The sequence below is a fragment of the Histomonas meleagridis genome (genome assembly GCF_020186115.1).
Source record: "Histomonas meleagridis strain 2922-C6/04-10x chromosome Unknown contig_53, whole genome shotgun sequence".
NCBI lineage: Eukaryota > Parabasalia > Tritrichomonadida > Dientamoebidae > Histomonas > Histomonas meleagridis.
The window spans coordinates 523,415-543,532 of NW_027150896.1; the positions used below are offsets into that span (position 1 = coordinate 523,415).

Genomic DNA, 20,118 nt, shown 5'->3' on the forward strand with positions numbered 1-20,118 from the left:
TGAAAGAAGAAGAAATTAATCAAAATATAATTAAATTATATCGATTTTTATCAAACGTATATCTACAATGAACACACAAGAATCATATTATTTAATCGAGAAAATGATTGAACAAAATTTAATTGATAAAAACGTCACAAAAAATATTAGATCAAAATATTTTTATCATTATAAAGCAAAAGAAGAAAACCATATGACATATTGGTTTAATAGAAATGATCCAATAGAAAGACACTTTTTGGATCATTATGAAGAACTTTCTAAGAATGATTGGGAGTATCATAAGAAGTATATTAATGAAGGGCATAGTCCAAATGAAATTGCGAAAATAAATCTAAATGATGAAATAGAAAAACTTCAAACAAATTTTGATATTAACCAAACAATCAAACCATCACTTTATGAAAAATGTTCATTCATAAATAAAAGAAAATGTTTCATTAATTGATTATGTAGCAATTTTTCTTCTGTTATATTGAATATCAAAATTAAAAAACAAAAGCAAAAAGAACAAAATATAGATGAATACGAAGAAAATATTAATATTCATTCAGTAACATTAATGAAACAGATAATTTTTTCAGTATGAACGAATAGTTTATATATTGATGAAGATCCATTGGCCTACGACTTTAAAGAAGAAAAATTTATAAATCATATATAAACAAACAAATCTTCAAAACAAAGTGATTTTTTTTTTCATTTGTCAATTATTCAATGAACAAGTTTTCAAGTTAAACTCACCAATGGAAATCATTGATCTAAATTCGATATATGTCACGAAACAACTTTAACCATGAACAAAACTGCTGATAATTCTAAACTTTAAGTTTCCATTTTAGTTCAATTAATATTGAAAAATGGCTTTCAAAGTATAACAATAATAAAATAAAACCTTTTGTTATTTAAAAATTTTTACACACATTAAATTTACATCTCTCAGACCTATGTACTGCTTTTGATTTTCTTCTGGACAAATTTTTCTGCTAATTTAAATGTTTTTGGATGCAATGATAGAACATTTAAAGACGATATCTCTTCGTTTTTGTAAAGTTCTGGTTGTTGGCTTGCAATGAGTTTCATGAGAGCTTTATGATCTTTTGGATTTTTCATCTTTTTAGTATTTGAAATGAAATCAGAAATTTGTTTTTCGTCAGGAAGTTGTATAAAGAATTTTTCATCACCTCTTAACCCAATTGAGTTTGGTATGACATTTTCAGGAAATGTTTCATTTAATTTAACTAATTTGTTATTTAGATAAGTAATTTCTTTATACCATTGTTTCACTGAAGACAAACCACCTGCTAAATCTTTAAATATTTTTTTGTATAATTGTTGCGACTCAGCAGCAACATAATACATATAATCATCTTCATCAAAAATCTCAAGAAAAATTTCAAAAATGCTATTAATTTTGGAAGTTAACTCTTCTAGTGATTTTATTTTTGATGATTTAACTTCATTATAAATTTTCTTTATATTTGTTGGATTTTTTATTTTTTTCTTAAAAATTGCTTTATGCTCTTTATCCACAAATAGGCTTCCTATGAATGGGTCAGTGATTGGATGCTTCATTAATTCCTCTAATTTTTGCAGAGCAATTTTTTTTATTTTTTCATTCATTTTAAATGTCACTTTTATTTACAACTAATTCCCAATAACGAAAAAAGAAATCATAACGCAAATAATTCGTCACTAAATTGGTTAAACACTCATCACAAATGAGATAACACATAACACTAATGAATAACATTATGAATGAGATTATACATACCATATGATATAAATTCAGATATCAACATTAAACAAAAACATTAAATTGTTGTTTTTTACTATTTTGCCCTACCTCTCTTCTCCATTTTTGTTTGATTTACTTACTAAATATTTTCTTTGGTTTCATACCGAAATCTGATCCGATTGCAAAACGATCAATATCTTTTATGAAATCATTGTCGATTCTATCTGGTGATAATATCAAGTTTTCATATTTTAAGCAAAATTCGTGTTCTAAATTTGAGAATTCGTAAATGAAATTTAAAATCATTAACTTTTCCCAATTTTCGAATTTAGTTTTTTAAGGTTACTCAGAATTCCACAATTACCATATGGTAATGTTAATTGAATGAAAACTCGTTTTTCCGCTGACTGTAGTTTCCACGTCCAAGGTTTCGTTGAAAAGGGAAATAATTATTTAAAAAATTAATCTATGAAAGCCTCGACTTATAATTTCATCTCAGCTTTGTTCAGTTCCTCATAAGATGCCCAAAATGCAAGGGTAACAAAACCTCTTATGTTCATATTATTCAATATTTATTCAATAGACAAAAAATTGCACTTCATATTTTTTTATATCACAAGTCTGAAAATCTATTCAAATTCATTTATGAGTTGGAACAAGATTGAATACTTATCAAAATTCAAAAAGCTCGTTCATTACGGTTGGCATGTCTGAAAACAGTGACATATAACACACACACAGCGGGGCCTCCATTCCTTCGGAATTTCAGCCCGGTTATAAAAAGATATATCATTTGCAGAATTACTTTGTCACAAGGACCGGTTTAATTACAAAAAATTAATTATTTAAGACTTTGCTATGTGCTGATTTTATTTTTGAATGTTTGAATTTTGGAGTATATATCCTTACATGATAATGATAAATATTAGGTTTTTAAAAGTTAGTATTTTGAATACACATATATATCTAACATAATAATGATAATTCATATTACTTCAAAAATTATATTTTAAAATGATGTTCCCTGTTCCTGGATGTTCCGGGGGGAACAACATTCATCTAAAAGTTGAGGGCAAAAGGCAAATCGGCAATAAGCAATCGGCAAAATGCTTTATGCATATTAAATCAATTTCTATATTCATATATTCTCATATAAGAACTAGGAAGGAACATACTATAAAATACATGAAATATTAGGGGGATGTTTGTATACACATGCCCAAAATACGCTGTTAATGTTGCCCTGTTGCCAAAATCTGTTGCCCAGTTGCCCTTTGCCCCTAACTCTTAAGGTAATGTTCATGAACCGGGTACAAGCAGGAACAAGGGGAACATTCAATTATCTATGAAATTCAAGGTTAATTTACTGTACTTTTGATACGTTGAATATTAATTAAAAATAAGATTTCTTCAATACAGGTACTCAAAAATAGCACTTTTTACGGTCATGCTATTGAAAATAAGGCTTTTTGAGGCTAATACCGTCAAAAATGAGGCTTTAGACGTTAATTTTTAAAAATAAATCTGTTAATGTTGCCCTTTCGCCATTTTGTCCTTTAAAGTTCATCTGAAGTTTGAGAACCGGGAACAAGGAGGAACAAAGGACAACACATTAAAAATAATATAAATTTACTTTTATTGAGATATTTATTTTGAGAATAAGGCTTTTTGTAATTATCTGTTTTGAAGTTATCTGTTTGAGACTTATTGTTTGCAATTATCTGTTGAAAAATAATTCTGTTGAAAATAAGTAGGTGAAAATATTCACTTCCTTTATTTTAACATTTCAAGGTTGTTGTTTGAAATATTGCTTTTCAATATCACTTATTTTTTGTAATTACCTGTTTGAAATATGTTGTAATTATATGTTTGAAAAAGCGTTATGTTTTTAAATTATTGTTTTATTTTTTTTATATTATATAAAATATCATGAAGCAACAAGTGGCAGAGACAACTTCAAACTCAGATGTTGATAATGAAACTACCGAAAAACTTACTGAAAAATTCTTTGATAAAATGCTTGATATGAGTCCCGAAGAAAAACGTATTGACAAAATCCTTGATAAAATGATTGATAATAGCCCTGTAGATAATGAGCTGCACGACAAAAATAACTATATAAATTTAACTTTAAAACAACGTATTGGTAAAAATATTGTAAATTTATATAATTACAATAAATTTGATAAAAAATCATCATCTGGACGCAATACTATTACAGGATTGGCTTTATTAAACAATATGATAAAGAACTTATCTGTTATAGACATTGATATTAACAAATCTTTAGATAACGATACTAAAGATAAAATACGTAATAATATATTAAGTAAATTATCTGATGATGATATTATTGTTAAAACAGCTTCCGGAGGTTTACATATTTATTGTAATACTGATGAATTTTATACAACAAATAACCGTATGATTAAGTGTTATGAATCAAATGACTATAATATTGATATATTTTCATCTGTTGATTAAACAAAACGTTCATTAGTAGTTCTACCCGGATACAAAGTAAGAAAAGATCATAAATCACCTGTATCAACATATGAATTTATCAGAGGTAATTGTAAGAGTCATATTATCAGAACTGTTGATGATATATTAAAGGATTTTGATATTAAAATTACTGTTGAACGACCAAAAGAAATTAAAGATATTGTTAAAATGTATAATGATTCTGATAATATTACTGTTGAATTTGCAAGAACATTAATACACGGTTTAGAAGGTTTTGAAATACATGACGATGCATATAATAGACCTTTATCAAAAGAAATTACATTATATGTACTATTTCAAACAATTAACAGTTTACCAAATAAAGTTATTGATGAAGCTTATGATTATGTATATAATAATTGTAATTTAACACCTAATGCTAAATCAAATTATGATATAGCTAAATGTAGATATATGCATTTACAAACTCATTACGGAGTTTTAATTAAAATAATCAAACTTTATAATGAAGATTATTATAAGAAATTCATTAATAATAATACTGATGAAAACATAATACATAACATTGATCTTAATGATAATTTTAGTATAACAAATATTAGTTCTAAAGCAGAAAGACATATATATAAATGTAATAAAGACGTTATTGAAGATTTATCAAAGGTAATTAGATTTGTAGAAAGCAATAATTTAATGTTTATTATTAAAACATTTGATATTCATAATAATAAATATGTTATTGGTTATATGACAAATACTAATATGAAAGAATTACTTAAAATGATCCAACTTTGGAAAGACGGTAAAAGGAATATTACAGCATATGATGCTTTTTTAGCTTATAAATCTAAACTTACTGTAAAAGGAATTGAATTTTACAGTAATAATGAAAAAGATGTGTTCTCAATATTTCAAGGTTATAAATATAATATTGTTGAAAATATTAATATTTCTCTGATAAGTGATTTCTTAAATATGATTAAAGAAGTTATTGCTGATAACAATAATGATGTATATAACTATTTATTGAATTGGATTACTTATAAAATACAAAATTCCGGAAAAAAGACTGAAACAGCTATTGTTCTTAAAGGTTTACAAGGAATTGGTAAAAATACATTTACTGACGTTATTTGTGAATTATTAAGCGGATATAGTGAAAAAAATATTAATCAAATAGGAGAATTAACGGGTAACTTTAAAGTAAAATGTTGTTAGTATTAAATGAATTAAAAAATGTAGGTGAAGACAGACTTGCAAATTTTGATGCTTTAAAATCAATTATTACTGATAAAACTATTAGAATTAATGAAAAAAATCAACCTAGAAGAACTTCTGAAAACGTTGCTAATTGTATATTCGTTACTAATAACAGTTATCCTATTAAAATTGAATCAGATGACAGAAGATATGTCGTATTATTATGTAACGGTAAATATAAAAATAATCATGATTTTTGGACAAAAATGTATGACAGTTTTACTCCTGAGTGCTATAATCATTTATTAACATATTTTATAAAAAGAGATATTAATAATTATAATTCCAGAATTATACTTGTAACAGAAGCTAAACAAGATTTAATAGAAGCATCAAGAAATACTGTAAAACAATTCATATGTGATAATTATAATGAATTATGTGAGGGTTGGCTTTGTAGTGATGCATTATTTAATAAATTTTATGAGATTAAAATGAGGTCTTTTCAATTACAGTTAAAAAATTAATGTGATAGAAAAAGAGTCCGTAGAGAAAGCGAATTATGTTATTGTTACTTTCTATAAGATGAATATGAAAATATATATCATCAAACAGAAGATGTTGAAGAGAATGACAATGATTAGGAATAAGAGATTTCAAATATATTATTTTTAATTATCCTTTAAAAAGGGCTACTGTATTATTATCAATTATTGAAGTTATTTTTCCTATAATCATACTGTTTATTTTTGTTGTTAATACAGTATCATCATCTAAAATACTGCCGTCATATAAAACTATGTCTCCAATATTATATTTACTGCTATCATTAACTTTAAAATAATAATCACCATGAGTAGCAAAATCTATAGTATTTTGATTAATACTAATATCTTGTTTAATAGTATCACCTATTTGAAAAACACTGTTAGCAATATGTTTATCAACACATATTCCTATAAACTCTTTATAAGAACCTGTACTTTTAACAGAAGGTATACAGTTAGTAGAATCTGTAGTAGAAATATACTTATTAACATCATTTTCATTAACTAATTTATAAACATCACCTGTTATAAATACTGGTTTTCCGACAATAAAATTATCGATATTTTCATTTTCAGAAATAGGGCTATTATGAGTTATTGTTTTATTCATTTGACCTCCTCCTGAACTGCTAATAATTGCTTTTCTATAAGTATCATTAGAATAATGCCAAAACCCTAATTCATTTTGATAAGAAGTTATTCTCCGAGTATATGTTCCTGGTGCTTCTGTTGATTGATCATGATATACAAAATCTAAAAATCTACCTGTTTTTAATACAGCATTTTGATAAGGAACTATATCACTTGGTTCATGAGTATGACTCGTTAATGCTAAATTATTTAAGTTAATTCCGTTAACAGTATTACATTGAATATTGCCGTTATTATTAAAAGTAATTGATCCAGAACCGTTTCTTTTAAACTCTAATGAATCAGTAGATGTTATTCTCCAAGAGTAATCACTGTTAAATTCATTATTATCATGAAAATCTATATAACAACCTACTTCCATAACACCGTCTGATTTAATAGTAGCTATACAAGGTAAAGTGTTTAAATAATTTCCTGCTGAAGAACCGTTATTCAAATAATAATTATTAATTTTACCGTTAACAGTTAAGTCGTTATTTATAGTATTATGAGTATGATTTATTAAAGAATATTTATCATCATGATTATGTGTTGTTAAAGAGAAGTTATCAACAGGTATATTATTAATATAATTTACTTCTAAATTACCATATATTTTTAAATCGTTATTTATAGTGTTGTGAGTATGATTTATTAAAGATATGTTATCAGTGTCAATATCATTAATATAATTACAATTTATATTTCCGTTAACAGTTAAATTATTATTAACAGTTAAATTATTATTAAATTCTGTATGAGTATGATTTTTTAAAGAAATGTTATCAGTATCAATATCATTAATATAAGTACAACTAATGCTTCCGTTAACAGTTAAATTATTATCAATTGTGTTGTGAGTATGATTTATTAAAGAATATTTATCGTCATGATTATGATCTATTAAAGCATATTTTTCATCATGATTATGAGAACTTGGCGGAAAAGTTGTTGGTTTATCAGTAATATCATTATAACTATGAGTATGATTTATTAATGAATATTTATCGTCATGATTATGTGTTGTTAATGAAATATTATTAGTATCAATTCCATTAATACTATTACAACTAATATTACCGTTTTTATATATACTTACGTAATTACCGTCACAAGTTTTAAATCTTAAACAAGTATCAATATTATCATCAGAACCTACGTAATGTTCTATTACACTACAATCATCGCCATATGGTAATACACCTATTTCCATTCTGATAGAATTACCTGTTACTGCATTAGATCTATAAATAAATAATCCTTGATAAATATTTGTATCATCTGGATATTTGCTGCAATCAATATTGATATTACGTTTTGATGTTAATATTCTGCAGGAAATATCATTATCTACTAATAAATCTTGTTCAACCTTAGTCCAAACGCCGTATTCATTATAAGAAATTTCTGTTAAAGCCTTATTTATATCGATTAAATTGTCATTAGTTAAATACTGATCATGAGTATGATTTATTAATGAAAAATTATCAACAGGTATATTGTTAACAGAATTAACTTCTATATTACCGGTACAAATAGCACTGTCAACAGTTATGTTGCCGTTAACTTTTAAATCTTGATTTATATCAGTATATATTTCATAGATATCTTCTTCCTCAGTAGTTTTCATATAATCTTTATTAAAAGTAATTCCTGTTAACTTATTGTTAATATTAAATATATCATTACTAATTATTGATAATTCATCTAAATCAATACCGTTAATAAAATTACATTCTATATTACCATTTACCTTTAAATCTTGATTAATATTAGTATATATTTCAAAAACATCCTCTTCCTCCTCGTTTTCATTAATAATTGTCTCAACATAATCCTTATTATAAGAAATACCTGTTAACTTATTATTGATATCAGTTAAATTATCATTAGTTAAATAACGATCATGAGTATGATTTATTAAAGAAAAGTTGTTAACAGGTATATTATTAATATTATTACATTCTATATTACCATTTACCTTTAAATCTTGATTAATATTAGTATATATTTCAAAAACATCCTCTTCCTCCTCTTCTTCATTAATAATTGTTTCTAATAAATCCTTATGATAAGTAATGCCAGTATAATTATTTAAATCAGAGCTTATTAAGTAATTATCATGAGTATGATTTATAAAACGTTTATATATCTGACAGTCTACTAATAACATACCTAATTCATTAGTTCTCTGTCCTTTAGAAACATCTTTATAATAATATTTTAAGTTCTTAAATATAGTATTCATTTCAGGAAACAGATTTATTAAATAATTATATTCATTAAAACTATTATCGATATCAGTATCATCAGGACCTTCTAAATCATCTAAATTTTCATCTGTTGATATATCATATTCATCAAAAACTACTGATCTTACTGTAGGTATAGGTATATAACCCCTGGCTCCTGTAAACACATTTTTTAATCTGCTCATTAACGACATAGCCCAAGAACTGTTTTTAATACTGTTATATACTTTACTTGCCAGTTCAGCAAATTCAGCTAATGACATAGCAAAAGAAAAAACATCTAATAAGTATTCTAGCCAGTTCTTTTTATATCCTTCACCATCTTCTCCAGGTGCTCCTGTTAATAATTCTAGTATCTCATCATCATCTATAATCATTTGTTTTGTTAAATAGTATTCTGATGTTAATACTCCATCAACATTAACTATACCATAAGTATGTCCAGAATCTTCTAACATAATACTATTACCGTTAGGAAAATTAATTAATATATTGTTTTCAGTAATTCCTTCATCAGTTGTATTATCATAAGTTGATATATTAACGCCGTTTTCAAATAATATTACATCAGAAATAGTTAAAATACCGTCTTCAATAAGTGCTATATTATTAGTATCAATTTCATTAATTTTACCGTTAACGATAAGATCCTGATTAATTAATGTATATTTTTCATAAATATCCTCTTCTTCCTCAATATTTTCTAATAATTCTTCGTTATAATATATACCTGTAGTATTGTAATGAGTATGATTATTTAATGAAAAATCGTTAACAGATATATTATTAATACTATTTGTTGTTATATTGCCGTTAACAGTTAAATCTTGATCAATATTAGTATATATTTCGTAAATATCTTCTTCTTCGTTGTTGTCGTTAATAATTGTTTCTATATAATCTTTATTATAAGTAATACCTGTTAATTTATTGTTAATATTTTCTAATTCAGCATTTGTTAAATAATCACTGTGAACATGATTTATTAAAGCATATTTATCATCATGATTATGAGTTGTTAAAGATATATTGTCAGTATTAATTCCGTTAACAGAAGTACATGTAATATTACCGTTATTACTGAAACTTATTGTCGAACCTCCTTTTGCTTGAAAACTTAATGTACTTGTAACAGCTCTTATTCTCCAAGTGTTATCACCGTCATTATTATAATGAAAATCAATATATTGACCTACTTCCATAACGCCGTCTGTTTTAACAGTAGCTATACAAGGAATTGTTATTGTTGAATTAGATCCTCCTCCAGCACTGTTTAAAATATAATAATCATTAATTTTACCGTTAACAGTTAAATCATTGTTAAAAATGTTATGAGTATGATCTATTAAAGCATATTTGTTATCATGATTATGATCTATTAAAGAATATTTGTTATCATGATTATGATCTATCAAAGAATACCTGTCATCATGATTATGATCTTTTAAAGAATACCTGTCGTCATGAGTATGATCTTTTAAAGCGAAATCTTCTGTAGAATAGCCGTTAATAGTTTCTATCAATAAATTACTTATACTGACGTTATTATTATCAACATTTATTTTAACAAATTCTTTGTATGAAGTCAATACTTTATCAATATCACTAAACATTTGTTTTAAATAAGCATTATTCATAATATTTGATCCTGTAATAATATCACTTACTAAAATATCATTTATTAAAACAAGATTTTTAATGCTGTTATCTAAAGGATTAATTATTATATGATTTCTTCCGTAAGTAAATATAAATGATTTATCTATACTATTAATTGTTAATGAACATATACCGTTACTAATAGTATCTGCTGTTTTACTGTGATTAGAATATACAACACTATTTTTATTTAATAATGATTTTACAACGTTTTCAATTCTGTCAATCCTATTATTTAACATATTTTATTATAATTAAACAATGTATAAAAATGAGCGCCAAATGAGTACTAGTGTATCACAACTGCCTGTAGAAGAAATATATACAAATTTTGATATTCAAAAGAATGAAAGGGACGTTGATAAATTAGATAAAGGTAAAGGTTATACTTTTCGTTTTCCACAACGTTGGATTGAGTGTCCTAGTCAAAATAAAGTTATTAGTTTAAGACGTTTAAAAATAACACCTACATGTCATACAATTATGTTAAAAATTTGGGCTAAAGGTCCGAGTCAATCAAGCGGTCTTACACGTAATGTTACTTTATATATTCAATCAAATAATACATTACGTGAAATATTATTTGATATGTGTAATCAATTTAATAAACAGGCAACAAATTATATATTATTATTCGATTTAGATAAAAACAATACATTAAAGTTATTTTGTAAATTTAAATCTGATGCACAAACAATAGATCAAAGCAATTTTCGTTTTAAAGATGTTAAAGAAAACACAAATGAAAATCTTATACAGTTTTTGAGATTTTTGAATCAAGATAAAGATAAAAATATTGATAAATTAACAGACGAAGATAATACAAGCTTACAATTTGATAATGTGTGGGACCGAGAATATATTGAATTTAATGCTTCATTTAGTGATAATAAACGCAGATTTATCGGTCTAAATAATGATTTCTATGATAAACCTACTGTATTATTTAATCCTCCAACAGACGGTAATACTTTTAATATAACATTTTCAAACAGTAATAAAAAATTTATATATCCAAGATATTGTAAATTTATTATACAATTAGTGTTTATATATAATTATCGAAATGCAGTTACATTGAAATAATTTTATTAAAAGTATTGTTGTTAACAGATTATTTTTAAAAAACACATCATTTATAAAATTTTTTAATTATTTTTAATTTTTATAAAAATGGAAGGTAAGTGGTTATCTTGCGTTGTTGATAATGATTACCAAATATATACTGAATATCAGTATCAACTTAGAAGGAAATCAAATAAAAGGATTATTAAAGAATCCGAGGATCACGGTTATATTAGATGCAAATTAAACGGAAAACCATATTATAAACACAGAATAATTGCATTACAATTCATACCAAATGATGATCCTGACAATAAAATACAAATTGATCATATTGATCATAATGAATTAAATAATAATATCATAAACTTGCGTTGGGTTAATAACAGTGAAAATCAAAAAAATAGATCATCACATAAAGAATATGAATATGTTGATGAAATTGATGACGACTGTATTTTATTAGATACTTATAATAATCATTCTTTTGAAAATTATTATTATGATAGAAAAACTGATATATTTTATTTCTTTAACGGAATTAAATATCGAAAACTAAAAATAAATTATACTAAACAAAATTATGCATTTGTTTGTGCAAGAGATATCAATAATAAGCAAGTAAATGTTTGTTATTTTGCTTTTAAAAAGCAATATGACTTAATCTAAAGTTAATATTATTATAATTAATATTTTTCTTCACCTGTACATATAATAACATCATTTTTGTTAGGATCATACATTAAAATATAACGTCCTTTCTCAATGTTTTTAATTGGAGGTTTTATTTTTATATTTACATTATTTTGTATTTTATAGAGTTTTAAACCTAATTTTTTAGACTTTTTTAAAATATTGTTTTTTAGCAATTATAATATATTTATATATTACTAAGTCCTCAATATAAAAATTGATTAAATCAATATAAGGTAATTGTTTTATAGTAAACACTTTTTTAAGTTTTAATTCTTTGATATAATCAAATAAGTCCATTACAATAGTATATTTTTACATATAATAAAATATGTCAGTGCCTCATTCAAGAGTGTTATCTTGTTCAAAAGGCTTTTTAGCAAAAGTAGATACAAATATCAACAGTCCTCAACAAAATCAAAATGTTAATGTCGTAGTAAATCCTTATGAACGTTCTATGAGTGTAGATCATATAGAAGTTAAATATCCTGACGTTAACGATAATAACGAAAACATTCAAAACAGATCTGTCGAAACAGCTAATGAATTGAACAGTAATTTACAACAAATCATACATGACAAAGATTTATTAATTCAAGCATTAGTATTATGTTTAGATATTATTGAAAATAATCCGTTAATTGTTAATAAATATATAATTGCTGACGAAGATGAGCTAATTAAATTATTGCAATTATTATGTGATACTAATGAAGTTGAACTGTTAAAAGCTGATACTGATACATATTGTTGTAAGAGTAATACTTATGATTACGTTAGCAAAATATACGTCAAAAAGGATAACGAAACATATAATTTAAAGTACAGTCTTCCAGATGTTATAGAATTTATCGATAAACGTAAAATATCACTCAAATTTGTTAAATCAACATCAGGATTAACATATAAGTAAACAATCTTTAAAAATATAATTTTATAAAATTTATTTTATTTTTATTTTAATATAATATATATATGCCTAAAAAGCTAACAACAAAACAAGTCATAGAATTGTTCAATAATTACGGTTATACATTACCAGATAATTTTGAACACACAAATACTAAAACCAAATACAAAGTTTATGATGAAATGAATAATAAATATGATCATTTATCAGTTAATCAACTACAGTATAAAATCAAACACAATAAACGCAGTAAATATGATTACTTTGATGATTATTATAATATAGCTTTATCCGAAGATGAACCTGCAGATAAACCGATACATAATAAATCTGTTAACAATATAACTAAAGAATTAATTAAGAAATTAATGGTTCAGAAAGACTTTACTCATACAGTGAATTCTAATAAACACAATATTATGTTAAAATCATTAATGTACGCTATAAAGGCAGCAGGTCCTAAAATAAATAAAGATATTAGAATGACAATTATTGACGATAATAATAATATATCTTATTACCACGGAAATATGAACACAGTTAATTTCTTATATAATATAATTAATGAAAAAGATGATATTAGTGACAGTAATACTTTAGCATTAAAAACCTTTAAAAATATTAAATCTATAAAGTTTGAGTTTAAAGATCTTAAAAACGGTAGAAGAGTTAATCCTGGATTTTTTCCGTATATTAATACTACTGATATAGATCTTACAAAATATGGTATTTTCAACAATATCAATAATGAAAATATTAATGAATCTTGTTCGATACAATCATTTATTGCAAGTAATTTATTTAATGATAATGAGATTAATATGTTAAGATCTTTTATAAATACTAGAACAGTTCCGTTATCAGAATTAAATAATATATCAGATTTATTAAAAGTACATATTAATGTCAGATATATGGCTAATAAAGGTTTTACTCACAGAGATTACGGTAAACAATATAATAAACTTATAAAATTAATCATTATAGATGATCATTATATGTTTAATGACACTGTTAATATATCTATTGAAAGTATTAAAAATTATAGTAAAAATAGAACAATAGAATACGCTACCAGACCGATATCTATATATTATTTAATTAATACTATGAAACAATGTAATCTATTAAAACCTATGGATATTAATGCTTATAATAAATTATGTTGGAGCTATAAAACTATTAATAAACCTTATAACAGCTATAGATTAATAAATATTCCTGATAAGAAGTATATACCTGATTTTGTTAAAAGAATGAAACACGGTATAAAATTATTTGGGTATAATATTGATGATAATGAAGTTAACTACAGGTTAAATGAATTACAAAATATTATTAATATTTTAGGTTTAAACAGCACGAAGTCTAGCCCTAACGGGGGTATTAATGTAAAATCTTATTACAGATATAGTGATTTAATGTTAAAGATAATGTATGAATACGGTTGTTTTGATAATATATATGAGTTATCAGGTGATATTGCTAATAAAATACGTAATGAATGTATATTTCCTAAGACTATATGGCAACAAATACATTTAACAGGAAAGTATTATTATATAGATTTAAACGGAGCATATATGTCATCTGTAATATCAATACCTATAGGTAAACCTGATAATAACGGTAATTTTAAAGGTCAAAATACTAAAATAAAAGAACTTATTGAAATATTATATAATTTAAGGATTAATGCCAGAAATAATAATAACAATAAATTATCTACTACATTGAAATTTATGATGAATAGTTGTTGGGGAATGTCTATTAGAAAACCACCTAATTTTAATAAAAAATTAAAGACTAATGTTGATAAATATATTGAAGAATTTGCACCTTATGTTATTAAATATGATAATAATTATGTATATACAATAAAACCTTATAGAGAACACTTTACTTATCCACAATTTGCAAGATCAGTATTAAATAATTTTAATGATAAAATGAATCATATTAAAAGTTTAATATCTGATGTATATTATTCTAAAGTTGATTCTTTATTGATATCTAAAGAAGATTATAACAAATTATTGGATTTAGGATATATTGGTGATAAATTAGGTCAGTTTAAAATTGAACACATATTCAAGGAAATATATATTAAATCAGCTGATAATTGGATCGGTAAAAATATCGATAATGAATATATATATCATGTTAATAATAAGTATAAAAATAAATGTATTAATAGTGAAGATCCTGTAAAAACATTGATGAATTTATAAAAATAATATTATTTTATTTTTGTTCATTTTTACATATCAAATTTCTTCTTAGATTTTGTGGGTTTAATAATATCATCATTTTCGAGGTCATTATTAGATGTTTTATTAGATGTGATATTAGATGTTTGACAATAATTGTTAATAGAATTTATTTTTGACGTTAAATGATCAATTTTATTTTGTATATCATTACATATTTCACTTACAATATGTTGTTTAGCATCAATAAATTTATTATTTAGCTCATCTGGGGATATGTTTTTTAATTTTTTAGCACTTACAGGAGCTAATTTATCATTAATAAATTTAATGTTAACAGCACTTAATAATTTGAGGTTTTGATTATAAAACTTCATATTTACTAATATACTGTGACGAATATAAGGTTCTTTAGTTTTTTTATCAAAGCCCGGTTTCTCAGAGTGTTTAAATTTAATATCTACGGCTTTGTAATTAAGATTTTCAAAATCACTTAACAAATAACTATTAAATGATTCCATATTTATATGAGGAAAAAATATTAAAACAATTAAAAATATGATGTGTTTTTATTTTTAACAAAATGAAGCATAAATATGAATCTATTGACAAAAAGTTTAAAGAAATAGATAACAATTTTAATAAGATTAGTAACAAAAACAAAGTATTATTAGATAATGCTTTAATAAAATATATACATGAAAAATATCCATTTGCACAAAACGGTATTTGCGCATTTATTGCTCCTATGGGATCGGGTAAAAGTTATACTTATTTAAAATTAGTAGCTCAACAAGAAGTATTATTTAATGAACCTTTTTATGAGTTAATATGTATATGTTCTACAAGTAACAAGTTTGATGAGACAGTAAATTCTTTCAAAATATTAATTAAAAATAGTAAACTTATAGCTATATCTGATAACGATTTATTAGATTTCTTAAACAAATATATGAGGCGTATTTTAAAATATAACTCAATAATGAAATATATTAACAGTAACTTTAAAGAAATTAATGAGGAATTAGAAAGAGTCTTTTTTAAACATAAATTAAATTCAAAAGAAAAGATATTAAAATATATATCATTGAAATTAGCTTATTACAATTGGAAAACATATCCTCACAGAATGTTATTAATATTAGATGATTTTGCAAATCACGTGTTATTAAAGAATAAAGAAACTGATTTAATGAAATTATTAAAAAAGTTAAGACACTTCAATATTAATGTTATTGTATGTGTACAAACAGTAAAATCAATACCAAATAATTTGAAAAGAACCTCATCTGATATAGTATTATTCCCGGGTATCTCTAAAGAAGACTTTTATTATTTGATTAAAGAATCACCTGCAAGTTGTTTTGACGTAGATAAGTTATGGAATGAGTATTCAAAAATAAAAGATCAACACAGTAGATTTAATATATACATAAAAGCCAAAAAAATAACTATTACATTAGCTAATGTTGAAAAATAAACTTTAACAATATAATGATTTTATAATATTATCAGGTATCTCTTCTTCCTCATTATTATCATCATCAATATTATATATTTTTATAAATGTATTTATTACAGAATTGATTACATAAATTGTTGATATAATACATATATATAATTCAAATATCATTATTTTCATAAAAATAAAATACAATGTTTAATGAAATAATTGATTATATAATTTCATCATATGACAGTAATCATTATAACAGAATTAATGTTAATTTACCATTACCTTATACAAGATTTGCTAAAATGATAATTACATCATTAACAACTCATTGTAATATAGTAGTCATTGAAAAAGATGATTATATAATAATCAATAATGAAAAATATACTTTTAACACACAGTATACTGATGTAAATTATACAAGTTTTGCGAGTTTATTAACAAGTTTAATTACAAAAAGTAATGTTATTGTTGAGACTGATTCTGCTAATAGACTGATATTTATCAGTGCTAACAATTTTATTATAAATGATATGAGTTATAATATAAAACAATTAACAGGTTTATATAATACAAATTTACCTTTGACATCAACATATTTAAATAAAGATACTAATAAATATGAAATAGAATGTGATTCTGTAGGGAATTATTTATCAACAACTGTATTATATATAGTGAGTAATTTAGGAAAAAGTTCTTATAGAAACCTAAATGAAAACATCAATATATCAAAAATAATACTCAGAATTGATAATTCTTTTAGTAATAATTATCCTGTCATTGTTAATAATGCTGATTTTGAAGTATTAATAAATTCTAGTGATTTGTCACATTTAGAATTAAAATTAGTTGACGCTAATATGCAAGAAGTTCATTTGTTATCACCTATGTATATAACAATATCTATAAGACCAATACCTGATGAAGACATTGATGAAGATATTAAAAACAGTAATTTACTTATAACAGCATCTGATGAAAATATAGACAAACAAAAATAAATATTTAATAATATATTTTTATAATATATATTTTTAACGTAATCCGTTAATAACTTGATTCACAGATGCATTAGTAATTTCAATTTGTGACCTTCCTTCAGGTTTTACAGAACGTATTTTTAATATAGCATCTTCAAAATATATACCTACAGGTGATGCATTTGGACTTGTAGCTAAATAATCAGTTGTATTTACACGATTTCCGTGAAGTTCTATTTGTATAGTACCTGTTGTTGAAATACCGCCTTGGAAATCTTCACCTTCAGCAAAAGGTAATCCTATAAAGAAATTACTATTATCTTTACCGTGCCAAATTCTTGTTGTAGTTTTTACTCCAGAAGCATTATAAGTATTTTTATAATAATATGGCTGTATTGATGTTTTTAAATCTTCATTAAGACTGCTTAATAAACTACCGTTTAAATTAACACTGTCTAATAACATATTAATATTTTTAGCATCATCTACTGTTGTATAATCTTCTCGTGGATACATTTTGCCGTCAATATTAAATCTGTAACTGATATGTGGATTTAAGAAACATGTTCTAGAATATTGATTTACGCGAAATACTGTAAATAATGTATCACAATGTCTAATACCAATTGTAGCAGCTGTGTCTATTGATGATTTATCACCTATAAATTCTTGTGTAAAATCTCTTACTTGACATATATGTATCGGAAATAATAACGGTACTTGTATATATTTAGCAGATAATGCGTTAAATACATCCATTTTTAATAAATATTTTGCTAATTTAATTTTGATGTCTTTAGTTGTTTGTGTATTACATATAAATTGTTGTTGTTGTTCAGTATATGTATATGATCCAGATGAATCAGTTTCTTTGATATTATTATATACAGTTTCATTTATATTACGAAATCCTAAGTCTACGTCACCGTTATTAATAATATCTCGAATATCAATATAATATTTTCTCTTATCATTATCGCTATCATCATTTTTTAACAATATATTATCATAATTAGGTATTGGTGCTATAACTAAATTTTGATAAGAAGGCATTAATTCTATAGATAATTTACCTGCCCAATTAGGATAATATCTCATATTAAATAATAATAAGAAGTATGATAAAGGTATACGTAAAGGTATTTCAACAGTAATTTCCTTGGCAGCATTTATTGCTGATAAATCAACATAAACACCCGGTACCATTGGATCATGATTTCTAATTTTATCAATTGTTGCAAAACAATCATTACCGGACTTAGCTTCATCAGATAAACTGTTATAAAACATAAACCATTCATATCTAGCATTATGAATATCTTGTATTTTATCAGTATTACTATAAATTCTGTATTGATCAATAGCATCACATGAACACTTATAACCAATATAATATTCTTTAAACAATAAATTTGTTTGATCAGGAACTGTTATTTTAACAGTTTGTTTTAAAGTAATATATGAATTGTCTAAACTAATAATTTTAAATCTATCAGTAGCTATATCTACATATGTAGTATCACCTTCATTAATATCACCTACATTGCCGTAAGAGGTTGCTGTAGTGTATTCATAATTACCGGGTATAATTTCTGATAATTTTAAACAATCATCTACTGCGTTATACCAATCTTCTAAATTTCCTGACATAGCATCTATAACATTAGGTTGTTGATTTTGAGGAGCGTACATTTTAATAATCAAAAAAACATATATATATGTTAAAAATAATACATGTTTATTATATATTAATGTAAACGTTTTTCTTCTTCATTGGATTTTTTCAAAAAGTCATAATATTTATTAATCATATCAGTAATTGCACTAATACTGCCTTCATTTCCTTGAGAATTATATAATTGATCAAATATATCTCTGTACAAATGGTTTTGCATTAAAAAGTTGTTAAACATAACTTCGTTACTGTTAATTATTTGTAATAATTGTTTATATAATTCCATACGTTGTTGATTATCATTATTGATTTTATTTAAAATGTCTTGTGTTTTGTCCATTACAACAGCAGCGATTTGTTCATTAGATTTATCAGTTGAAGCTATACTGTTATTTATATCATTTATAATGCATGCTTTTTCGATCTCTTCTTTATGTTTTCTAATTTTTTCAAGGTCATCATTTTGCTTATTAATTTTATGAGTCCTAATCATGAGATCAGTTGTATTTTTAACTTGTTTTTTATGTACATCAGAATCTAAGTATTTTAACATCTCTTCTTGATATAGTTTATCCTCATAAGATTTACGTAAATCATTCTTATATTTGATTTGTTTTTCCAATTCATTTT

At 24.2% G+C, this 20,118-nt stretch overlaps 1 protein-coding gene across 1 annotated transcript; it reads right to left on the minus strand.

The window, feature by feature from the left end:
• Positions 1-17,867: 17,867 nt before the first annotated feature.
• On the minus strand, positions 17,868-19,505 carry GO595_007530 (uncharacterized protein; the record flags this gene model as incomplete). The annotated part of the gene is made up of 1 exon (XM_067921004.1): positions 17,868-19,505. The coding sequence occupies one exon, from the start codon at positions 19,503-19,505 to the stop codon at positions 17,868-17,870; it is 1,638 nt and encodes a 545-aa protein (XP_067772440.1).
• Positions 19,506-20,118: the final 613 nt, after the last annotated feature.